This window comes from Balaenoptera physalus, assembly GCF_965194825.1.
Source record: "Balaenoptera physalus genome assembly, chromosome: 6".
NCBI lineage: Eukaryota > Metazoa > Chordata > Mammalia > Artiodactyla > Balaenopteridae > Balaenoptera > Balaenoptera physalus.
The window spans coordinates 87,100,867-87,123,267 of record NC_138885.1 but is presented as its reverse complement, the minus strand read 5'-3'; the positions used below and the strand labels follow the sequence as shown (position 1 = coordinate 87,123,267).

Below are 22,401 nucleotides of genomic sequence, written 5' to 3'. Positions count from 1 at the left end.
CCTTCCTGTGCAAATACATGGATGTAGGAGTAAAGATGAAGTTCCATAAAATTGCTCTATTGGATTAACGGAGGAAATCATTCTTCCCCTCGTTTCCTAAGACCACAGTCAGAGAATCTCAAGTCTCCCTCCTCCCTATGTTAAAGCTAGCCTCAGTCATGTATAGCTTTTACATGTCTTTATCCTATGAGAAATTATTTTAATTACATAGTGTACACTTCACAAAGCATATTAACTTACTTTAGAAAAAAGTAATTCTTCAAGGATTTCAAATATAGAATTTTTTAAAAGTAAATATCGAAGACTTTAATATTGCTAATTTGAAAGTATTTTGATGTTTAAATTTTTTTCTGTTAAGTGACATGTAAAAACTTGCGAAAATATATTGACGTTAAATGTCCATTGTTAGAGAAATACTGTCATGTCTTAAAATGAATTTTTTGTGCACACATTTAACAACATCTGTAAAATTATGGAATGGAATATTAATAGGCCAATTGGAAATTTTGTAAATCCTGTTGGATAATATTTCTGAGATTAATGAATAGGGGTACTGATTCACTTACAGCTTTTAAGATCTACTTCTGATTATCAATAACACAAGGACAAAAACTAACATACCAAATTTTCACACATTTATAGAACACTAAATTCTACCTCCACATATATGAGTTCTGTTTAGTACATCATATATTTAGTAATGTAACTTCAAGTTTTAGAGTGTAGTTATGAATTAAGGTAAGAGTTTTAATTTTCATGAAATAAAAGTTGTTTTTTTTTTTAATTTAGGAGAACTCAAATAATGCCAATATGAATTGCAGAAAATAATTTTTTATGATTTGTAAATACTTTGTTCTACTAAAACTTTAATTTTGCTCAGTGGTTTTATTTTTGATAAATACTTCTTTTATTATAGTATTAAACCCATCTCCATTTCTCATTATCTTTTCTGTAGAGATATTACTATTATATCCACCATGGAATTGATACGGACCACGTAGCCCCAATGGAAGATTCTTGGCTGGAGCATGTATTGAATTTAGTCCCCCAACATCTGAAAGTCCTCACTAACAGCATACTTGCATTATCTGATGAAATGAGAGAAGATTATCTTCTTAGTGTGAAAAAATCCATAGGTAAATCAGTATTTCTCTTTCTAATTTGAATGCGTCTTATTAAATATAAATTTTAAAAAATTTAAAGTTAACACCTATCTTTGAAACTATTATATTTATTAGGCTGTTTCTTGTATTGTGGTTACATTGCTTAAGATCTCAGGCAAATTTCATTAATAAAATATAGCAAAAAATTTTAAAAACCGTCTTTCTACAGTTGAGGGGATATATCCCCTCAACAAAGGACATAACTGAAACAAATTTTAAAATGTTAATTAATTAATATTAATATTACTGATATCATAAACTAGAGTGTGATTAATTACAAAACTACTGCTATGGACCAGGGGTTGGCAAACTACAGCTCATAGGCTCAATTTGGCCCACTGCCTGTTTTTGTGAATAAAGTTTTATTAAATACAGACACACACATTCATTTGCATATTATCTATAGCTGCTTTTTTTAAAAAAATTATTTATTTATTTATTTATGGCTGTGCTGGGTCTTCGTTTCTGTGCGAGGGCTTTCTCTAGTTGCGGCAAGTGGGGGCCACTCTTCATCGCGGTGCGCGGGCCTCTCACTATCGCAGCCTCTCTTGTTGCGGAGCACAGGCTCCAGACACGCAGGCTCAGTAATTGTGGCTCACGGGCCTAGTTGCTCTGTGGCATGTGGGATCTTCCCAGACCAGGGCTCGAACCCGTGTCCCCTGCATTGGCAGGCAGATTCTCAACCACTGCGCCACCAGGTAAGCCCCTCTATAGCTGCTTTTGCACCATAAGAGATTGTTGAGTAGTTGTGATAGAGACCTTGTTGCTCACAGAGTTGAAAATACTTGCAGTCTGGCCCTTTACATGAAAGTTTGCTGACTCGTGGTATAGACCAATAGACTCTAAGACTGACATTATCAGAGCCATTTAAAGAGTACTCATTTCCCGACCCATCTGAATTAAAATCTCTGGAGGCAGTCTTTCAAATCTGTGCTTTTAAAAAAGGTTCTCCGATTGATTGTGATAGTAAGCCTGGTATAATTGATGCTATGTCAAAGTTGGAGAAATCATACTGCTTTGAAATGGTTGCGGGACCCTTCAGGGAGGAGGGCATTCACTGCATTGAAGACTCCTATTGAGTGTTTTGATAATGTAAAGAGCCATATCCTTGCCCCCGAAGAGTTCATAATGTAATGAGGGCCATGGACAAATCACTAAATTATAAAGCAAAGTAGCAAGTACAATGAGAGAAATCGAGAACATGGTCTAAGGGAGAAGAAGTCACGCCTGACTTGTTAGGAAGGACTCTGTGACACCTGAACTGAGTTGTGAAGGATGAACATTACATACTAGGAAACATGCATGGCCTAGGAAATGGTGGGAATGATGGCAGACAAGAGTGAAAGGCTCTTCCGACCTTGCAAGCAGCTCTGATGGCCAAAGAAGAGGGTGCATTTTGGGAAGGGGATAGAATATTAAGGGCCCTACATGCTTTCTTTTAAGCATTTGAAGGTAAAGGAGAGTCACTGAAGGATTTTAGGCAGAGGGATAAAAACATATTTGCATTTTAGAAAGAGCATCTTCAAAGAAAAGCAAGAAAGTTAGACTTAACTGAATTAAAGACTGCAGAGGCAGAAGTAGCTCACTTTACTGATTTCATAACAAGGTAGTTCTATGCTCTTAAGCAGTTTAAAAGAGAACAACAAAGCAATATGTATCTTTCCTCAGTGAAGGGAAACTACTGCTACTCTGTATTGTTGATCTTCAATTCAACAAGAACACTTTTGGTGGAAGAGCTAAAAAGGAAAATGTATCAATAATATTAAGAGCAATGATTTTCGAATGAAAGAACAGGAACATTGTTAAGAAAGAGTGTATATATATTCTCAAAGACACAGACATCATAGATTTTCTCATAAAAATTTTAAAATTTTCTTGTGTTTATAAATGCACAAATCGCTCATTATTTAAAAAAACTTAACGTAAACAATTTTAAAGGAATTAGTTTTACAATTGCTTGGGAAATACTATAATTACTATAAGGTTGTTGATCAGAACTTTTCAATTTTCTTTTAGTTGATTTTGTTTTAAAAGATCCTAGAGAAAAGGAAGATGACAAAAAGGTAGAAGAACTTCCACCCCATCGTGCTGAGTAAGCAATCAAGTTTCACTAAGAATATTGACTTTTTGCAGTCATTTCTCTGTATGTGGATATATTTATACACTGGTTATATTTTCTCATATATGTTTATAATTTGTGTACTGCATATATACAACTGATCATACTATCTTTATTTATGTATTTAAGCCCTAACATGTTATGTTTACAAATTGATGGATAGATGGGTAGGCAAACACACACTGACAGATGGATGCCTACCTGGTTAAAACATAAGTGCTCTGGTGAAAGACCTTGATACAGATCTTTTTATCTCCACAGCTCCAAGCACAGCTTTAGATGTAATAGGGACATGAAAGCTTGATGGCAATTTGAATGCCCCAAAACACACTGGGAATGTTGCAGAAAATATGCAAACACAGAATATATTACATGGATTAAAATATAGAACACATATGGGAAAATCCACGTGCTATATATTTTCCCTAAAATAACATTTAGGAATACATCACTTAAATAGTTTGAAGAATAGAACTTATATGATTAAGTAACCACTTCAGTTTTACTTTGTTTCTTTTGTATCATTTAAAAGTGCCCCAAATTGTTTCTTTTAACAACTAAAAAGAAAAAGTCAATGTATCTTCTATGGAGAACAGCTTTTCTCCCAGGGATAAACAAAAACTATCCTTTGTAATTATAAAGGTGATATGACCACAAAGGAAAAACTGAATTAACTTTACTATATATTAAAACAAGACTAAGTGTTTAAAATCAATGAGAGTAAAAAAAATTTACAGGCATAAAATGTAAATGTTTAAATATACTCTGAAAGATGAAGATGGCACATCTTTAGTATGTAAAAGATGATTAGTCAAGTCGGAGGAGTTACAGAATAAATAACTTTAAGTAGAATGTTAGTGTTTATGATTTTGTAAGTGACCTTTACACAGTCAGAGGTGAAGTTCAAGAAGATTTCCAGGCTGGAGTATATTCTTAAAATGTTTTAAAAACAATAGGGACATAAAATGTTTAAATGTTTCCTTAAAAAAAAATCTTTTAAGATATATATAAAACGTAGCTGGCTACTCTTCCTGTTTGATCACTATTAGTTATTTGTGGACTCCATCACATCAAGCCTTTAGAGAAAAACAATTGCCTATGTGATAAAAAGTCAAATCTAATTTTATCTGCGTTAGTTAAAAATTATACTAAACCACAAAGAGTATGACTTTTATATACTTTAAAACATAATTACATGTTTTGTTATTACCATGAGGGATAAATCCTATTTTTAATTCAAATTAAACTCAAAAAAATTATTACTCAAATAAAATTATTACTCAAAAAGTACTTTGACTATTATGAGACTTTCTGATTTTTTAAAGAAGATGACTATTTTCTCTTTGCTTTCAGAATGGAAATTCTTCCAAAACCTTGGAGGAAATCTTTTTTAGCTGCAAGCAGTTATATTAGGGATCACTTGAACGCAATGAACCCTACAATGTTGGCGGTGCTAGATTTGTGGCACAGTACTTTTAAGTAAGTATTTCTGGACTTACTGAGGTTTTTTTTGTTGTTGTTGTTTTGTTTAAGAGAGATGAAAATTATTACATCTTAATTATTTCTTTTACTACTTTAACTATAAATTTTAAAAATAATTACAAATCTAACCTAAGTAAGCATGGTTTTAAATAACATAGAAGTGTATACGGTAAAAGTGAGCGTCGCCATTATGTCTTATCCAGTTCTCCCTTCCCCACCCCCGCCAGGTTACCATATATACTTTAAGGGGTAATCACAGTTAAGGGGCTGAATCGCCATGCCTCGTTTTAAATCCCACAGAACATTAGCTGGTACAGTCATCTGTATTGTTTAGAAACCGAGGTAATGCTGCCCATGTGATTAGCATGAGGTGAAGTTTCTGGGCGACTGTTGGGGATCATGCATCTCCTTGTGGGCGTCGTCATGGTGCGAAAGGTGCAGAGCTGGATGTGAAGGCTGGTGGGCGCTATGGAGTTACAGACCTTGGCCCTAGGGCTGAGGACAGTTTACCTCGCAGTTTAGAAGCTCCGGCTTCATATTCCGTCCCTTGTGCCGCCCCTTCCAAGGCACTGAGGGGGCATCCTAGCAATAGGTACACGTGGACATACCTATTTGTAAAATATGCAGCAGTAATACAGATTTATATCATTTTTCTTAAAGGAGCCCTCTCAAAACCTGAATGGGTCCCTGTCTCGTGATAGAGGACATGGCAGCCTGGCCTCCAAGGTGGTCCCATGAGCCTTTTCTCACTCTCCCAGCCAAAGCCCCAGTTTACATGCAATCTGTTCTCCAGGGTCTCCTGGTTCTTAATTGCAGGTATTGTCCCGAGAACACAATAATGAGCACATTTTCTCGCCTCCTGCAGGCCAGCAAAGGGAAAGCTAAGAGCTTTGGGTGCTACAGAAGCACAGCTGTTGTCTCTGCTCTGGAAAGCACCCCTGCACATACACTAGGGGGACCTCACTGACCAACTTCTCTGCGCTCCTTCCGAAGTTGGGATCCTTAGTGCCCAGGAGCACCTAACCCTAACCCTGCTCCTGGTCCTGCTCCAGGAAGCCAAGCCATCCAGAATCGCCCCAGCTCTGCCACCCTCCCATCAGAGGCTCTGCAGTTCCCGCCTGTGAGATGAGTGTGGGCTTGTGGTGTCTAAGGCCCCTCCCCTCCCTCACTCCATCCCTTCCTTCCTTTTTTAAACAAATTTTAATGTAATTTCTTTCCACAGATACATATGTAATTAATATGACTACACAAATGTGATCATATACGCTTTTTAAGTGCAGCCCTTTTTTCTTTACTTTGCCTGACTCCCACCAGCCTGGCCTTTCTTTTCCTCATACATGCCCTTCTTTCTACCAACCCAGCCAAAGACATGATAACCATTAGTGGGGCATCTTCCCATATTTTTCTTTGTGCTCATGTAGCCAAATATATATGTATATCCACATACGTGTATCTACACACATAGCATAAAACTGGCTTTTGTCAGTGAGACTGTTTACTCCTAGAAAGCACATCCTTTCAACTTTGCATTGTATAATGTGGATTTCTTTGTCTTCTTGAATTTATCTTATAGGAAGAGGCCATCTCCCTGCCCCATGCTTTTCTCATTTCGTTTCTTTTGGGTATTGAGACTCAAATATTTCTCCCTGACAAGGCCCATGATCTCATTTTGTCTGCAGTGATGAGATCATACAATACAGTATATCACTTTCACAAAGGATGTTTACATGCAGTAGTACATTTCATTTTCAAAACACCACCACAGTGTTTATTTTTTTAATATCCATTCATTCATACATGGAACTGCTAGAAGACACTGGGCTGGATGCTGGGGGATGAGCACCACTGGCCTAATATTGTTCATTAAGGGCTAGACTTTGTCTGTTGTACAATGTCAGGAGTCAAGAGACAAGAAAACGAAAGGAGGAAGGGGAAGAAGAAAAAGTAACAAAGCCGAGATAAGAAAACAGTAAATAGTAGATATGTCCAAAATTAGTGTCCAGGGCTGTGGTGGCAGAGGTGTTAGTTGCAGCAGCTGAAGCAAACCTCAGAGCTTCCAGGGTAAAGACAAATGAGAAAGAAGCTTTGCAGTCTGTGGGTGGGGAAGAGAGCCCCACGAACTCCTATGTTGCCTTTGCCGCCCTAAGTTGTTTTTACCCTCTGTGTGAATATTAAGAGTGGGATGGGCAGACCCAAGTGCTGCCCCTCTGAGGAGAAGCCAGCATTGAACACGCAGGGCATCCTTACTCTGGGTTAACAGTCATTCGCCCTGAATCTCAGCAGGTCTTGAAGGTACAGGACGTCTCTGTGTATGGCTGTGGGTTGGGGGATGGTGATACGAAAAAATCATCTGAATGGCTCTGAAATGCACGAATAGGCGCACGTCTATCAACGGGGGTGCTCTCTAGACGGAAGTGTGCCAGTTCATGTCATTCAGTATTTATGCTTCCAGAACCCACTTAGTAATGTCAGCGATGGCATTTATAATGCAGTCAAAAACCTACACAGCACACAGGTATTTTTGCTTGAAAAATGGTGCATGTCGGGGACACATGTATATACAGTGTATATACGAGTATAGAAATTATCATAGGATATAAATTGCAGTATAAATAGGAGGATGTCTAAGAAAATAAGAAGATAAAGAACAACTTTTGAAATTCATGATTTGATCAAGGCGAGTCCAAGAAAATACTTCTAGAACACTGTGGATTCATTTACTGTACAGTACTCAGAGAGGGTACAACTTGATCAATCTTAAACATATTAAAACGATGCTTAACTCATAATAAGAAAAATGCGAAGAGATTGAAATAAAAACTACACTGAGATATCATTCTATTTCCTATGGAATTGACAAAATTCCAAAATATTGACATCGTGCTTTGTTAGTGAAGGTTGGAGAAATGGGCACCCTTTTGAAGGGAATCCAGTCATATCTATCAAAATTACAAATTCATTTACACTTGAATCCAGCAATCTCACTCCTGGGAAATTAGTCTAGAGATACACATGAAAATATAGGAAGTGATAGAGATTCAGGGTTCTTTATTGTGCCATTTGTTAAGAGGATTAGCCTGGAAACAACCAAGTAACCATTGATAGTGGACTGGTTCAATGAGTGATGGTACAGTCACACAATGGAATATTATTACACAGCTATGAAATATGAATGAGAACAGTATCAACGTGCTAATATGGAATGGTCTCCAGGATGTATTAGTAAGTGAAGGAAGCGAGTGCAGAGCACTGCCTAGAGTGTGCTACTTTGAATGTAATGAAGGAGAGCTGGCAAGAGCAGAACTTGTTTCTAAATTCATGGATCAAGCAAGAAATGTAGGCACTTGGAGTGGTAGTTAAGGGGCAACTTGGGCCCCGTGAGAAGTGAGATTAGCTTTGAGAACCAGAGATCAAAATCAGAGACTGACTTGGTGTTGAGTCCAGAGTGTTGGGCCAGGAATGTTGAAGTCCCTCCGCCTGAAATCAGTGATGGATCCAAAGATCAAGGTGGGTTTCAGACTGTGATGAGCATCAAGTGGCAGGTGGGAGGGATCCGTGACTGACAGCTGAGTCTCCCGGAATTGACGTCCGCTTGCATGCGGCAGGTAAGGGATAGGAAGAGTTCAGAGAAGAACCTGAGGTTAACAGTCTGGGTGATTTGGGGCTGTTATTTGGTTGAGTCATCTTTTTCCTGACTCTTCCTGTAGTCTTTAACCAGTGGTTAAAACTGTTGTTCTACTGCCAGATTATTGTAGGAATTGTCCTGAGAAAGTAGGACCAGTGTCTGGTGGTATTTTTCCCATCTTCTTAACCATTCAGCCTATGGACCAAACAGGGAATGTTATCAGCAGAGATTTCATGAGAAAGTTCTGTGAAACTTCTATAAAGGCCTATCAATCTCAAAACATGAAAGATGGGTGGCCTGTGCTTAGAATTGTCTCTAAATCAAACACTGAGGAAGTGCAGGGAAAACTGGTCTGGTTGCTGAGTGGCAAAGTGAATTCTAGGTGCTCGTGCCCTAGCAACTGCTCTCATTCAGTGCTGCTTCACACGGCATGCACCTGTACCCTGATTTATAGCTACAGCTTTAAAACATAAAGTCATGTTGAAAATGTTGACCAAGAAGCATAAAGAGAGCAGATTATGTTTAGTGTGTGCTGTCATGCTACATTTTAAAAGTATTTTATTTAAAACATTGCTTTATACTGCTCAGTTGCCCAGAATAACGCATTACCAAAGATTCTCCAGCAATGGTTATACCTACTTTGTGCCTAATGTATCACCGATGTCATGTACTAACCTCATGGTAACCTAAGAGATGGACTTTGGCTTGTGAAAGGAATATAAATAGATGTGAAACGTGTTTTGTTTACTAATCAGTATTTTACATTGTGTTTTAAGTAAAAATTAAAAGTGATGTTTTTAATAGTGTTTCCTATCTTTCAGATAACATAGAAATCATTTAATCATGTGGAAATTAAATAGCAATTTCTATAATAGGGAAGAAATCTGTAGTTAAATTGAGGTGACTAATACAATGGTACTAATAGGTAGCATTGTTCTTTCACTTTAATCTGCCAGAGAAACTTCTTAACTGACTAAAGCGTGTATATAACAAAGATCATAGTGTTGTAGTCAGAATTGAAAACTCTTGGCTGGAGTAAGCACTGTGTTTTCTGAAAAAATCAAATCCAGACAGGTTCAAAAGATTTTTGTACACTGAGTCTTAATTAGGTGTGAGAACTCCCTCACTTCATGGCTTTCCAATATCCAGGGTTGCTCTCTTTTCAGAAAGGGTGGAATTTTTGTTTTAGGAGGAGTGGACCTTGTAAGTTTTGAGCCCTGCCTCTTTTTCTGTTTTAATTGTTCCAGTTTGAAAGCAAAAATCAGTCTAACCTATCCATCAAATTTCAGTTATTACGTCCTTCTTCTACTGCACAGCACAGTTTCATAATATCAGATTGTGTTCCTGCTGAATTTAATTATATTAATTATTTTTTAAATTAAAATATGTTCTTGAATATTTTTATGGAGCACAAATTTTAGTGATAAAACCTAGGAATATCATTTTTTGAGAAGGGATCAATTAACAAAATGTTAAATTAAAAAAAAAAACCCTCATACTTAAATCACTGTTCATTTTCATCTCTTGCAGAAAGTTACGTTTAGTTGATGTAGAAGAATTTCACAATTGCCAGGATGCATTAGAGCTGTCGACTTTTCAGAGCATTGTCATGAAACACATGGAATCTGCCAAAGAGACTCTACTTAAAATGTAAAGTTTTGAAGTTTCATGTATGAAAACATAAATTTAAAAATGTGATTAGTGGGCTACTGCAGTTTAACTGCTTTTAGAAAATCTCATTTTAAAAAGTTTGTAATCATTTCCGTTTGAGAGTTAAATATGATATCTTTAACTGCCTTGCTCTGTGATGTCTATCCAGATGTTCTACACAGCATAGATTGTACAGAAACTAAAATGATGATAATTGATACTTTTTCTCAACGTCTGATTTCTACCCTCTGCTCTGAGAGTAGGGGTGGATAACATGGGGGAATGATCATCAACTAATCGTTCACCAGAGATTTATTTGAATCTACTGGTAATACATGCAAGGTAATGTGCCTGTTACATTTTGGTTTTGGATGGAGGATGCAGAAGAGTTTAAAGAATGCTTAGGTGGGGAAAATATATTCTTTAAAGGAGTTTATAGTCGTATTGGGAAGTTAGACTTAATTAAACATCATCTTGGATTGGCCCTTCAAATTGGGATAGTCACATGTGATAATTATCGATACTGGTGCCAGATAATATGTTCTGAAACAATACAGTAAAATTGTCTTTGTCATGGGCCATTAAGTTATTATAAATGGGACATTAATATTAGATCAAATTTAAGATTACAGAGGACATGAAACTCCAGCATGGCCTCATGATTTCCAAAAGGTACTTAGAAGTGTATCTTGACAGTTTAAGACTGAATCTTCCCTTTATATTTTTTCTTCTCTAATACGTTAGAATCAAATTCTTTGTCTGACATTACTTGAAAGAACTTTAGACTTCTATTTAGTATTAGTATTTAGTTCACATAAAAAAAATAGGGGAGAGGTGCAGAATGAAAGTGCATAATTAATTGCAGAGGAGAATATGACCCCATAAGGACAGAATAAGAGTAAATTATCTTGATCTATAACTTCAGGGTTCTACCCCAGGAATACATTCCCACTGCAAATTTTAGTAGACTGGGTGTGTCAAAGTACAGAGTAGAGGATAAACCTTTATTGAATGATTTTGCTGAGAGATGTAGATTGATTAACTGTATCTCTTGATGCCTCCTGATTGATTCTAAGGGAAGAACCCTCTGACCATACTTTACATAGTGAGCCAGAATGTGTTTATCATGGCTAAAAGGCAGAACATGAGCTCACCGAAGTGGAGAAACAATTAGTAAATGATTAATTATGACATCTATGCCAAACCCTAATGTCTTCTCTTAGTCCTTACCCTCCGCTTCCACTCAGCAATTGCTGTGGTTTATCACCACCGCCTTCTGTAAGTCTCTGTTCTGTGTCCCTGTGCCCATTTCTTTTTTGATCTCTTTTTCTGACTCTACTTAATCTTACTATCTTTTCTAAGGGTAGGGGCTCTCCAGGTGTTTGCTTTTGTTTTTCTTCTCTATATTCTCGACAGTTTCATGACTTCGTCTGTCTTAGCTGTCTCAAGATGTTATGTTTTCTGAGCTCTGTGCCCTTCTTATAAATTTTCTACTGTATATCTCCAGTGGAATGCCACGTCAGCACCTGATTCTCAGCATTTCCGTAACAGTGCTCATTCTTTCTTCCAAGCCTGCCATTCTTCCTCCTCTGGACCATTCTCAGGCCAAGTTGAAAACTTTTCGACTTTTTCTGTCTCTTTTGCTCATCATGTACCTCCTCACCATCCCCAGCCTGCCCCCAGCCATCTTCAGTGTATTGCTAACTGTTCTTTTCTTGTTGAGATATATTTCACTGATCATAAAATTCACCACTTTAATGTGTATAATTCAGTGGTTTATAATGTATTCACAAGATTATGCAGTGGTCATCACTAATTCCATCACCCTCAGATGAAACCCTGTATCTGTTAGCAGTCACTCCCATTCCACCCTGACAAGCCCCTAGCAACCACTGACGTACTTTCTGTCCCTGTAGATTTCCCTACTCTGGACAGTTCCTCTAAGTGGAATGATACCATATTTATGTCTGACTTTGTACACTAAGCATAATGTTTTCAAGGTTCATCCATGTTATAGCATGTATCAATACTTTATTTCTTCTCATGGCCAAATAATAATCCATTGCAGAATATATTAATACCACATTTTGCTGATCTATTCATCAGTGTGGGTTGTTTCTACTTTTTGGCTATTCTGGATAATGCTTCCATGAGCATTTGTTTTGCATAAACATTTGTTTTCAGTTCTCTTCGTTGTATACCTAGGAGTGAAATTGCTGGGTTATATGATAACTATATTTAACTTTTTGAGGAACTGCCATGATGTTTTCCAAAGGGTTTGTAAGATTTTACATCCCTAACAACAATGTATTCCTACCATTCAATTTCTCTACATCCTTGCCAGTGTCTGTTATTGCCCTTCTTTTTAATTATAGCCATCCTAGTGGATGTGAAGTGCTATCTCATTGTGATTTTGCTTTGCATTTCCTCAGTGACTAATGATGTTGAGCTTTTTTTCACATGTCTATTGTCCATTTATTTATCTTTTTGGATAAATATCCAAATCATTGCTCATTTTATATTGTTATGTCTTTTTATTTTTGAGTTGTAAGAGTTCTTTATACAGTCATCCCTTAGTATCCATGGGGGATTGATTCCAAGAAACACCCCCTCCCCCGCAGCAGATACCAAAATCCACAGATGCTCAAGTCCCTTATATAATATGGCATAGTATTTGCATATAACCTACACATATCCTCCAAATTATCTCAGATTACTTATAATACTTAATACAATATAAATGCTATGTAAGTAGTTGTAAATACAGTATAAATGCTATGTAAATAGTTGCTGGCACATGGAGAATTCAAGTTTTGCTTTCTGGAACTTTCTGGAATTTTTTCCTGATATTTTCAATCTGTAGTTGGTTGAGTCCACGGATGTGGAACCCATGGATACAGAGGGCTGACTGTATATTCTGAGTACTTTAGTAGACCCTCATCAGTTATGATTTTCAAATATTTCTCCCATTATGAGGTTTGTCCTTTCACTTTCTTGATAATGTTATTTGAAGCACAAATATTTTTAATTTTGATGAAGTCTATTTTTTGTATATTGATTTTATATCCTGCAACCTTACTAAACTTGTTTATTAGCTCAAATAGTTTGTGTGTACGTGTGTATTCTATGTAAGATTGTGTCATCTGCAAATAGAACTTGTTCTAATTCTTCATTTCCTACCTGCATGTGTTGTTTTTTTCTTTTCTTTTCCTTGCCTAATTGCTCTGGTTAGAACCTCCAATGCAATGTTGAATGGAAGTGGCAAGAGTGGACATCCTTATTTTGTTCCGGATGTCAGAGGAAAGGCTTTCAGTCTTCCTCTGACATTAAGTTAGCTGTGTTGGTGCCCTTTATCAGGTTGAGGAATTTCCCTTTACTTTTTAGTTTCTTAATTGTTTTTATTATGAAATAATGTAGAGTTGCCAAATGCTTTTCCTGCATCTATTGAGATGATAATTAGTTTTTTCTGTTACTCTGCTAATATGGTATATTACCATGGGTTTAATATATTGAGGCAACCTTGCATTCCACTTGGTCATGGAGTATAATCTTTTATTTATTTATTTATTTATTTATTTATTTATGGCTGTGTTGGGTCTTCGTTTCTGTGCGAGGGCTTTCTCTAGTTGTGGCAGGCGGGGGCCACTCTTCATCGCAGTGCGCGAGCTTCTCACTATCGCGGCCTCTCTTGTGGCGGAGCACAGGCTCCAGACGCGCAGGCTCAGTAATTGTGGCTCACGGGCCCAGTTGCTCCACGACATGTGGGATCCTCCCAGACCAGGGCTCGAACCCGTGTCCCCTGCATTGGCAGGCAGACTCTCAACTGCTGCGCCACCGGGGAAGCCCTATAATCATTTTTATATGCTGCTAAATTCAGTTTGTATTTTGTTGAGGATATTTGTGTCTATATTTATCAAGGGTATTGACCTGTAGTTTTCTTCTTCTTGTGATATCTTTGTCTTGTTTTGGTATTATGATAATATTGTCCTCATGGAATCAGTTAGGAAGCATTCCTTTCTCTTTTTTCTTTTTGGAAGGCTTTGTGAAGGATTGGTGTTAATTCTTCTTTAAACATTTGGTAGAACTCACCAGTGAAGCCACCTATTCCTGGATCCTGGCCTTTTAATTCTCTTAGAATTTTTTTGATAATTAATGTATTTACTTGTAATAAGTCTATTCATGTTTTCTGTTTCTTCTTGAGTCAGTTTTGGTAGGTTGTGTCTTTCTAGGAATTTGCTAGGTTATCTAATTTGTTGGCATAGAGTTGTTTATTATGTTCCCTTTATTTCTATAAGGTCAATATTAATGTCTCCTTTTTTTCATTTCTAATTTTAACAGTTTGAGTCTTCTCTTTTTTTTTTTCTTGGTCAGTCTAGCTATAGGTTTGTCAATTTTGCTGATCTTATTAAAGAACCAGCTTTTGGCTTTGCTGATTTTCTCTATTTTTCTATTCTTTATTTTGTTTGTTTCCACTCAGATCTCTCTTTCTTCCTTCTCCTTGTTTTGAATTTAGTACTCTCTCTTTTTCTGACTTCTAGTAGAAGTTTAGACTGTTGGATTAAGATCTTTTAAATATATTTTAATGTGTTTACAGGTCTAAAGTCTGACCACTACTCTTCTGTATCCAATGAATTTTGATATATGGTGTTTTCAGTTTCATTCATCTCAAATTATTTTCTAATTTCCCTTGTGGTTTTTTTTTTTTTTTTAACTCATTGCCTGTTTAGGACTATGTTGTTTAATTTCTGCATATTTGTGAATTTCCACAGTGTCCTTCTGTTACTGATTTTCTAATTTTGTATGATTTTCATCATTTTATATTTACTGAGACTTCTTTTATGGACACCAAGTATTCTTGATCCTCTCTCAGAAGAATCTTCTATGTGTACTCCTTTCTGTCAATTCCCACTGCTACTACCCTTGGCGGGCCCTTTTATCCTCCCATATAGCCTACAAACCACTGCCAGGTGAATCTTAAAACATCCCCTCGTTCAGTGCCTTCCGTTTCTTGACAAAATAAATCCACAATTCTTAACCTGCCTTTTAAGGTCTTCTGCAACCTGGACCTAACCTATCTTTTCTATTCTCAGTTCTGAAAAAACTTTCACCTTGGGCCATGCCTGTAGAAATAGTCACGTTAAATTGAAAACGGCATGGCTTCTAAGATTAGCCTGTAACCATACCTTACCACTGTTAAATATCTATCCAATTGGTAAATCTGTAGACTCTTTGTTCTCCTTTTTAACCAACTGTTGGTTTTTAAAATAATTAGTTACTCCTTGTTTGTTTCCATCTGTGAGATGGGAATTCTAGGAAAATTTGAAAGTTGCTCAGTTGCTCCCCACTTAAACTCTGTGACTCTTAGCATTGTCATCTTTGCAGACATAATTGTATCAGATTTAATCAGAGGTTAAGGGGATTAAAACAGAGTAAGAACCTCTTGGATAGTATTAGCAAAATTTTATGTTTTATACACATATTTATAAAAACTTTACACAGCAAAAGCAACCATCAGCAAAATGTAAAGGCAGGCTACTGAATGGGAGAAAATGTTTGCGACTATATATATCTAATGAGTAGTTAATATCCAAAATATATAAAGAACTCATACAATGTGATAGCAAAAAACAATTAGATTAAAAATGGTCGGAAGATCTGAATAGACATTTTTCCAAAGAAGACATACAGATAAATAACAGGTACATGAAAAGATGCCCAACATGACTAATTATCAGGGGAATGCAAATCAAAACCACAGTGAGATATCACTTCACACTTGTTAGAATGACTATTATCAAAAAGACAAGAAGTAACAAGTGTTGGTGAGGAGGTGGGGAAAAGTGAACTCTCGTGCACCGTTGCTGAAAATGTAAATTGGTGCAGCCACTGTGGAAAACAGTATGGAAGTTCCTAAAAAATTTAAAAAGAGAACTACCGTATGGTCCAGCACGTCCACTTCTGGGTGTTTACTTGAAGAAAAGGAAAACACTAATTTGAAAAGATATGTGCACCTCCATGTTCATTGGAGCATTATTTACAATAGCCAAGACATGGAAGCAACCTAAATGTTCATCGATTGATGAATGGATAAAGAAGATGTTGCAACAGCATGGATGGGCTGTGGAGATGTTATGCTAAGTGAAATATGTCAAACAGAGAAAGACAAATACTATATGGTCTCACTTGTATGCGGAACCTAAAACAACAACAACAAAAACCAAGCTCATAGATGCAGAGGGCAGATTGGTGGTTGCTAAAGGAAGGGAGTAAGGGGTGGATGAAATGGTTGAAGAGCGTTAGAATGTACAAATTTATATTTATAAAATAAATAACCCATGGAGATGTAGTACACAGCGTGGTGACTACAGTTAACAATACTGTGTTGTGTATTTAAAAGTTTCTAGGAGAGTAGATCTTAAAAGTTCTCATCCCAAGAAGAACAAAATTTTAATTATGGTGACCAGTGTTAACTAGGATTATTGTGATCATTTTGCAATACATACAAATATTCAGTTGTCATGTTGTACACCTGAAACTAATATAATGTTATATCAGTTATACCTCAATAAAAAAAATTATGCCTCACGCTATTTACAGCACATAATGCAGCTCATTCCTGGAGAAGCCCCTCTTGTGTCTTTCAGTGTGCAGACCAAATGACCCTTCTTCCGTGAAATCTTTACTGTTACCTCATCAAAAGTGATCTCTTCCTTCTGAATGCCTCTGACACTTTGTTCTCTTACTACTTTTTCCTTTTATAATGTATGTGTGTGCATTTTCCCCTCCACTCACCTATAAGTACTTTGAGGACTGAGTAATATTTAGTACCTCAAATGTTTTGTACATAATAGGAAACCCTGTAAGTATTTTTGAGACAATGATTGAATGACTAATTTTTTTCAATGTATTTTCTGTTCTTTGTCCTTTTTCCAGTCTTACAGCCCTGGACTTAGTATATCTCTTGCCTGAACTACTGGAGATTTCTCAATCCCCTTCATTAATCTGGCATTGCCCTTCTCTACTTAGTATTGGCTACTTGTCCTCCTTTGTCCTTTTACCTATTGCTTTAACGGTGATGCCCAGCTGCAGAAACATCTGCGGTGTGTTCACAGCGTGTGAGCCTGTCCCAGGTGCTTGTGTTTAGCTCCCAAGTTCTGCAAAAGGCCTCACAGACTTCCCCCCACTTATTTATTCCTATTTTCTAGTGTATTAGCTCCATTATAGACAGTGAAATGATCAGATATATTAGCCCTACCTCTCCCACCTATTTTTCTTAGTATCTTCTACTTCAGATCCTTTTCTCAGGGTCTTCCTCACTTCATTTTTATCTATTCTTCAGTGAAATTTGCCATCTTCAGTATAGAACCCTTCTCTACTACTTAAATAGAAAATTATGTCTCTATTCTTTGATTTCAAAGCTGTTTTTCTGCCATGACACATTGCCTTCATTATTATGAGAGAGAAGGGATCATGTCATATCTTTTCATATCTCCCATGACACTGTCCCTAGCACACAGTAGGCACTAAACACGTATTTGTTAAAGTGATGAATACATACATTTAAAACTTTGATCTCTCTTGGAGCACTCAGGCAACTCTTGAACTTATATTGACTCCTTGTTTTTAAAAATTATCTCTTATGAGAGAGGTACAAATATTCCTTAATTTTAGTGTTGGACAGTGGTTTTGTAAACTGAAAACTTCACTTGTTATCATCATAATGTATCTGTTTATGAATTTCACTGTTTTCCTTTTATTACAAGGACACATATACATTTGAAACTTGTTTTAAATCGGTCACTCTTTCAGGATTTCTCATTAAGGAGGATAAAAAAATAATATACTTGATTTTGTTGTTTTGTGTCTTGTTTTCAACTACCATTGTGAAATAGATAGAATAACATAAATTACCAAGTGGGCTGAGCCAAATAAGCCCTCCCTTGATTTAATGTTATTCACATTTTAGCTTTAAACTGACAAATCCATTCCCTGAAGAGCAATTTCAGAGACTGGGGAGGAGTATCTTGTAATATCCAATAAAGTTAATTGTCATATTATTCAAAAAGTGCAGGAATCATGGTTCCAGGAGTTCGATTTACCTTTTTATCACAGCATCATGTCGTTGAGCCATTTTCCATTGGCTATGATTAAAATTTCTTTTCCCAGGAGGAGTGAAATATGCTAGCGCTTACATTTCAGAGAGTAGATAATGTGACTTGGCAATATACCTCTCTATAAAGACCTTTAGATGTTCAGAAGTTACTGTTGATGCTTAATGTAAGAGGAGTAATTCACTGAAAATATTAACTTTTAAAAGTCTTTTGTTCTTTCAAGGTGGTTTCCAGAAGTGCAGAATATTTATTACCAAGGTAATAAAAAAAAGCTATTGCCAACTGGGGACAGCAGTGCCAAGTTGGAATCTTTTTTCAACTGTGCTGCTACACTTATGACTTTACAGCTGCAGGACCTCGCTTTGGTTTCCATGCAAGATTTCACAGACTTAATTGCACAACCCCCCGTAAGTAATGTTCAGTTACACCAATATTCATTTACCAGTTTATTTATCTTCAATTCTTTCAGAGTGGATAATTATAAAATAACCTTTACCAGTGGAAGAGCAGAAAGTGTATCTTTAGACCTATTACACTTACGTGTTGTTTTAAAAAAAGACTTAATGTCAACCTGCATATGTAGGATATATTATTATCATCACATTGGTGAGGTTAGTGGAAATAAGTAAAAATTCCCATAATTGGGAAATTTGGCTTATGAGGGCTGGGGAAGATTTCTCCAAAGAACTCTTTTCTTTCTGGAAGAAGGTCCTGTTACAGGGTGAGTGGAGTCTGGGAATTCGAATGTTCTCCTCTTGGGCTCCTTCTTTCATGATTCTAGAGCCCCACTGCTGTGCACATCTTCCTTTTTCTGGAATCGTGACCCTATAGTTGATCTGTAGGCTCAGTGGATACTAGATACCAACAAGTCTAGCTGGGAATGGCTCTTGCCCTTTTTGGTACAGTTCCTCTTTGGCTTAACTGTCTAGGGCATAAGAAGAAGGGTGAGTTCCCATGTATCCTAACTGGGACCAGTGCACTCCTTAGTCTATCACAATTCATATGCATATATATATGTATACTTTATTATATATATATAACTTCTTTGTTGCAGGATTCTGTTAGAGCTTTTGAACATCCAGGTTTTGTCATGAGGCTGATTCTTGATAATGACACCATTAAGTTTGAACCTGATTTCAATGACTATATAGACATCCTTCTAAATGTTTATGATGTCATGATTAAGGCTGTCAGTTTCGTGCCAAGAGTTGAGGCAAAATTGTATTCCAAGTGGGTAAGTAATAAGGATATTCTGATTGCTTCAATTTGCATGATGGTATTTGCTTCAAATAACTTCTTTTAGTATAGACAGGTATCCTCTGCTTTACAGAATACAAATGGCCTAGTAACATTGGCTTATAAGGCAGTTTTGCTTTAAAAACATACTATTTTCCCATTAGCTTCTCTTAAATACTGCTTTCTTAGACCAGTCTTCTATTAAACTCAGCTGAAAACTTTCTGAGGGGGAAGAATTAAAGTTGTGATCTGGTTTGAAGCCGTCAGTGAGCATTTGCTGTAGCATTCACACCATGCTGTTGACTGCTGTTACACTTTTCCAGCTCCGTAAAACTCTCCTCCAATTAGCTACCTTCCTGATACACCTTCTTCCAGGAATAGTCATGTCTCCTTACTTCCAAATCATAGATCCTACTTCCCTTCTCTCTCTGGCCAAATATTTAGCAAAGTTCTGCTGAACTACGATATTTCAACAGTAGTTATTGCAGTCTAGTATATGAAATGAGCATGTCTGAAAATTCCTTAACTTAAAAGCTTTTCAAGTTTCGTAAGTCCAAACAGTAGCTTTCTTCTCCCTTTTTCATTTTTAAAATAGTGTACGAATATTTCATACATACAAAAGAGTACAGGAGGCTAGTGTTTAAAGTTTTAAGCAGTAATAGAGTTAACACCTTCATACCTTCAATCTGACTTAAACAATGACTATTACCTTTAAATTCTACCTGCCAATTGGTCTTCCCTGTTCATATCCCTATCCTTCTACCTTCTAGCAAAGGAATCACTATCTTGCACTTTGTAGTTATTTTTTAAATTAATTTTTATTGGAGTATAGTTGATTTACAATGTTGTGTTAATTTCTGCTGTACAGCAAAGTGAATCAGTTATACATATACATATATCCACTCTTTTTTATGTTCTATTCCCATATAGGTCATTACAGAGTATTGAGTGGAGTTCCCTGTGCTATACAGTAGGTTCTTATTAGTTATCTATTTTATGTATAGTAGTGGGTATATGTCAATCCCAATCTCACAGTTTATCGCCCTTCCCTTCCCCCTTCGTAACCATAAGTTTGTTTTCTGCATCTGTGACTCTATTTCTGTTTTGTAGATTGGTTCATTTGTACCATTTTTTTAGATACCACACATAAGCGATATCATATGACACCTGTCATTCTCTGTCTGACTTTACTCAGTATGACAATCTCTAGGTCCATCCATGTAGTTGCAAATGGCATTATTTTGTTCTTTTTTATGGCTGAGTAATATTCCATTGTATATATATACCACATCTTCTTTATCCATTCCTCTATTGGTGGACATTTAGGTTGCTTCCATGTTCTGGATATTGTAAACAGTGCTGCAGTGACCATTGGGAATTTTGTAGTTATTATTCTGAATTCTTAAACATAAACTTACTACATGTCTGTATATCTGTAAACAATTTCTCTTTGGTTTTTCTATGTCTTTGTATAGATGGAGTCATCTTATAAATAGTCCATGACTTGTTTTATTTTACTTAACACTGTGATTGTGACATTATTCATTTTGAGAATATTTTCTTCTTCATAGAGCTTCTAATTTTTTTATCATTTTATTTTTATTTTCTCAGAATCCGTTAACTTTTCTTTTTTTCAACTAGGCCTGGTCATTTTTGATAGTCTCTTGTACTTAGTCATGTATTCATTACTCTTCTCTGTTTGCTGATCTGACTCCTGCTCCTGGTGGTCTATTTCTGTGGGTGTTTTTCCTTTATTATTATGGGCTTATACACGTAAGAACTTTATGCAGGGAAGTCTTTGAGGCCTTGATTTGGGTTGGTTCCTCTGGGTTTTGCATATTCTCTTGACATGTGCTCTGGAGGCCCCTGCAAATCCAGGACCCTTTTTTTTTTAATGATTTTTTTTTTTTAAGGGAACTTTATTTTTATTTATTTATTTATTTATTTGGCTGCGTTGGGTCTTTGTTGCTGCGCAGGCTTTCTTTAGTTGCGGTGAGTGGGGGCTACTCTTCGTTGCGGGGAGCGGGCTTCTCATTGCAGTGGCTTCTCTTGTTGCAGAGCATGGGCTCTAGGCACATGGACTTCAGTAGTTGTGGCTCGCAGGCTCAGTAGTTGTGGCACATGGGCTTAGTTGCTCCGCAGCATGTGGGATCTTCCCGGACCAGGGCTCGAACCCATGTCCCCTGCATTGGCAGGCGGATTCTTAACCACTGCGCCGCCAGGGAAGCCCCCAGGACCCTTTTAACCAAAATTCTTGCCTGAGGATTTTGTGGACGACACTGGCAGTGTGAGTGTTTACCCAAATGTGTATGAGAACAGGCTTGTGGTTCCAAATTGTTAAGACAAAGATCCTTTCTCTTCTCCACTGAAAAACAAGGCCCAAACAAGACATTTTCCTTTCTTGCCCCCTCATTTAAAGGTTCTGTCAGCTTTCAGCATTCTGAAGTTTTGTGTCCTCAGAACCCTCATTGTGAGGTTGTGTCACTTTTCATTGTTCCTGGCTTTATGTAGGGGTATCAGTTGACTTCCCACCTTACTCAGGCTTGAGGCTTCGTTTCCTGACCGCCATTCTCTCACCCATGCCACCCAGCCCCACACATGTGCCCATCCTGCTGGAGACTCATTAAAGCAAAGCTTAGGCCACCAGGGATCTGCAGAGTCCCCAGGGAAGCTGCTCACGTCCGCATATAGTTACCTCCCGATTCATGTATTCTCTCATGTTTGGCCCCTTAGACTTTCCTTATTATTTTACTGCCTTAACCATGCATTATAAAAGTTATATTTGGCATTTTCCCCAGCATATTTATGTGTTTTGAACTAGGTCGTTGTTTTGAAACAGGGTATCTATTCCTCATATTACCATAAATAGAAGTCTCTCAAGAAACTTACTGTTTACTTTGTTTTTTTTGTTTAATTCCAGTTCACCTATTGCATCCTTTTCTATTCTGTTCATACCCTGCCTTCCTCAAGAATGACTAGATGTAGCTTATGAAACAGACAGATATAATAAGTTAA

The 22,401-nt window shown here is 36.9% G+C and overlaps 1 protein-coding gene across 1 annotated transcript in view; it reads left to right on the top strand.

The window, feature by feature from the left end:
* DNAH7 (dynein axonemal heavy chain 7) overlaps positions 1–22,401 on the top strand; it is a 234,348-nt gene that overhangs the window by 15,443 nt on the left and 196,504 nt on the right. The window contains exons 6-11 of the mRNA XM_082466856.1: positions 956–1,136; positions 3,180–3,255; positions 4,636–4,761; positions 9,920–10,039; positions 18,374–18,557; positions 19,205–19,384. Coding sequence (XP_082322982.1) covers positions 956–1,136; positions 3,180–3,255; positions 4,636–4,761; positions 9,920–10,039; positions 18,374–18,557; positions 19,205–19,384 — 867 coding nt within the window. The remainder of the gene's footprint in view (positions 1–955; positions 1,137–3,179; positions 3,256–4,635; positions 4,762–9,919; positions 10,040–18,373; positions 18,558–19,204; positions 19,385–22,401) is intronic.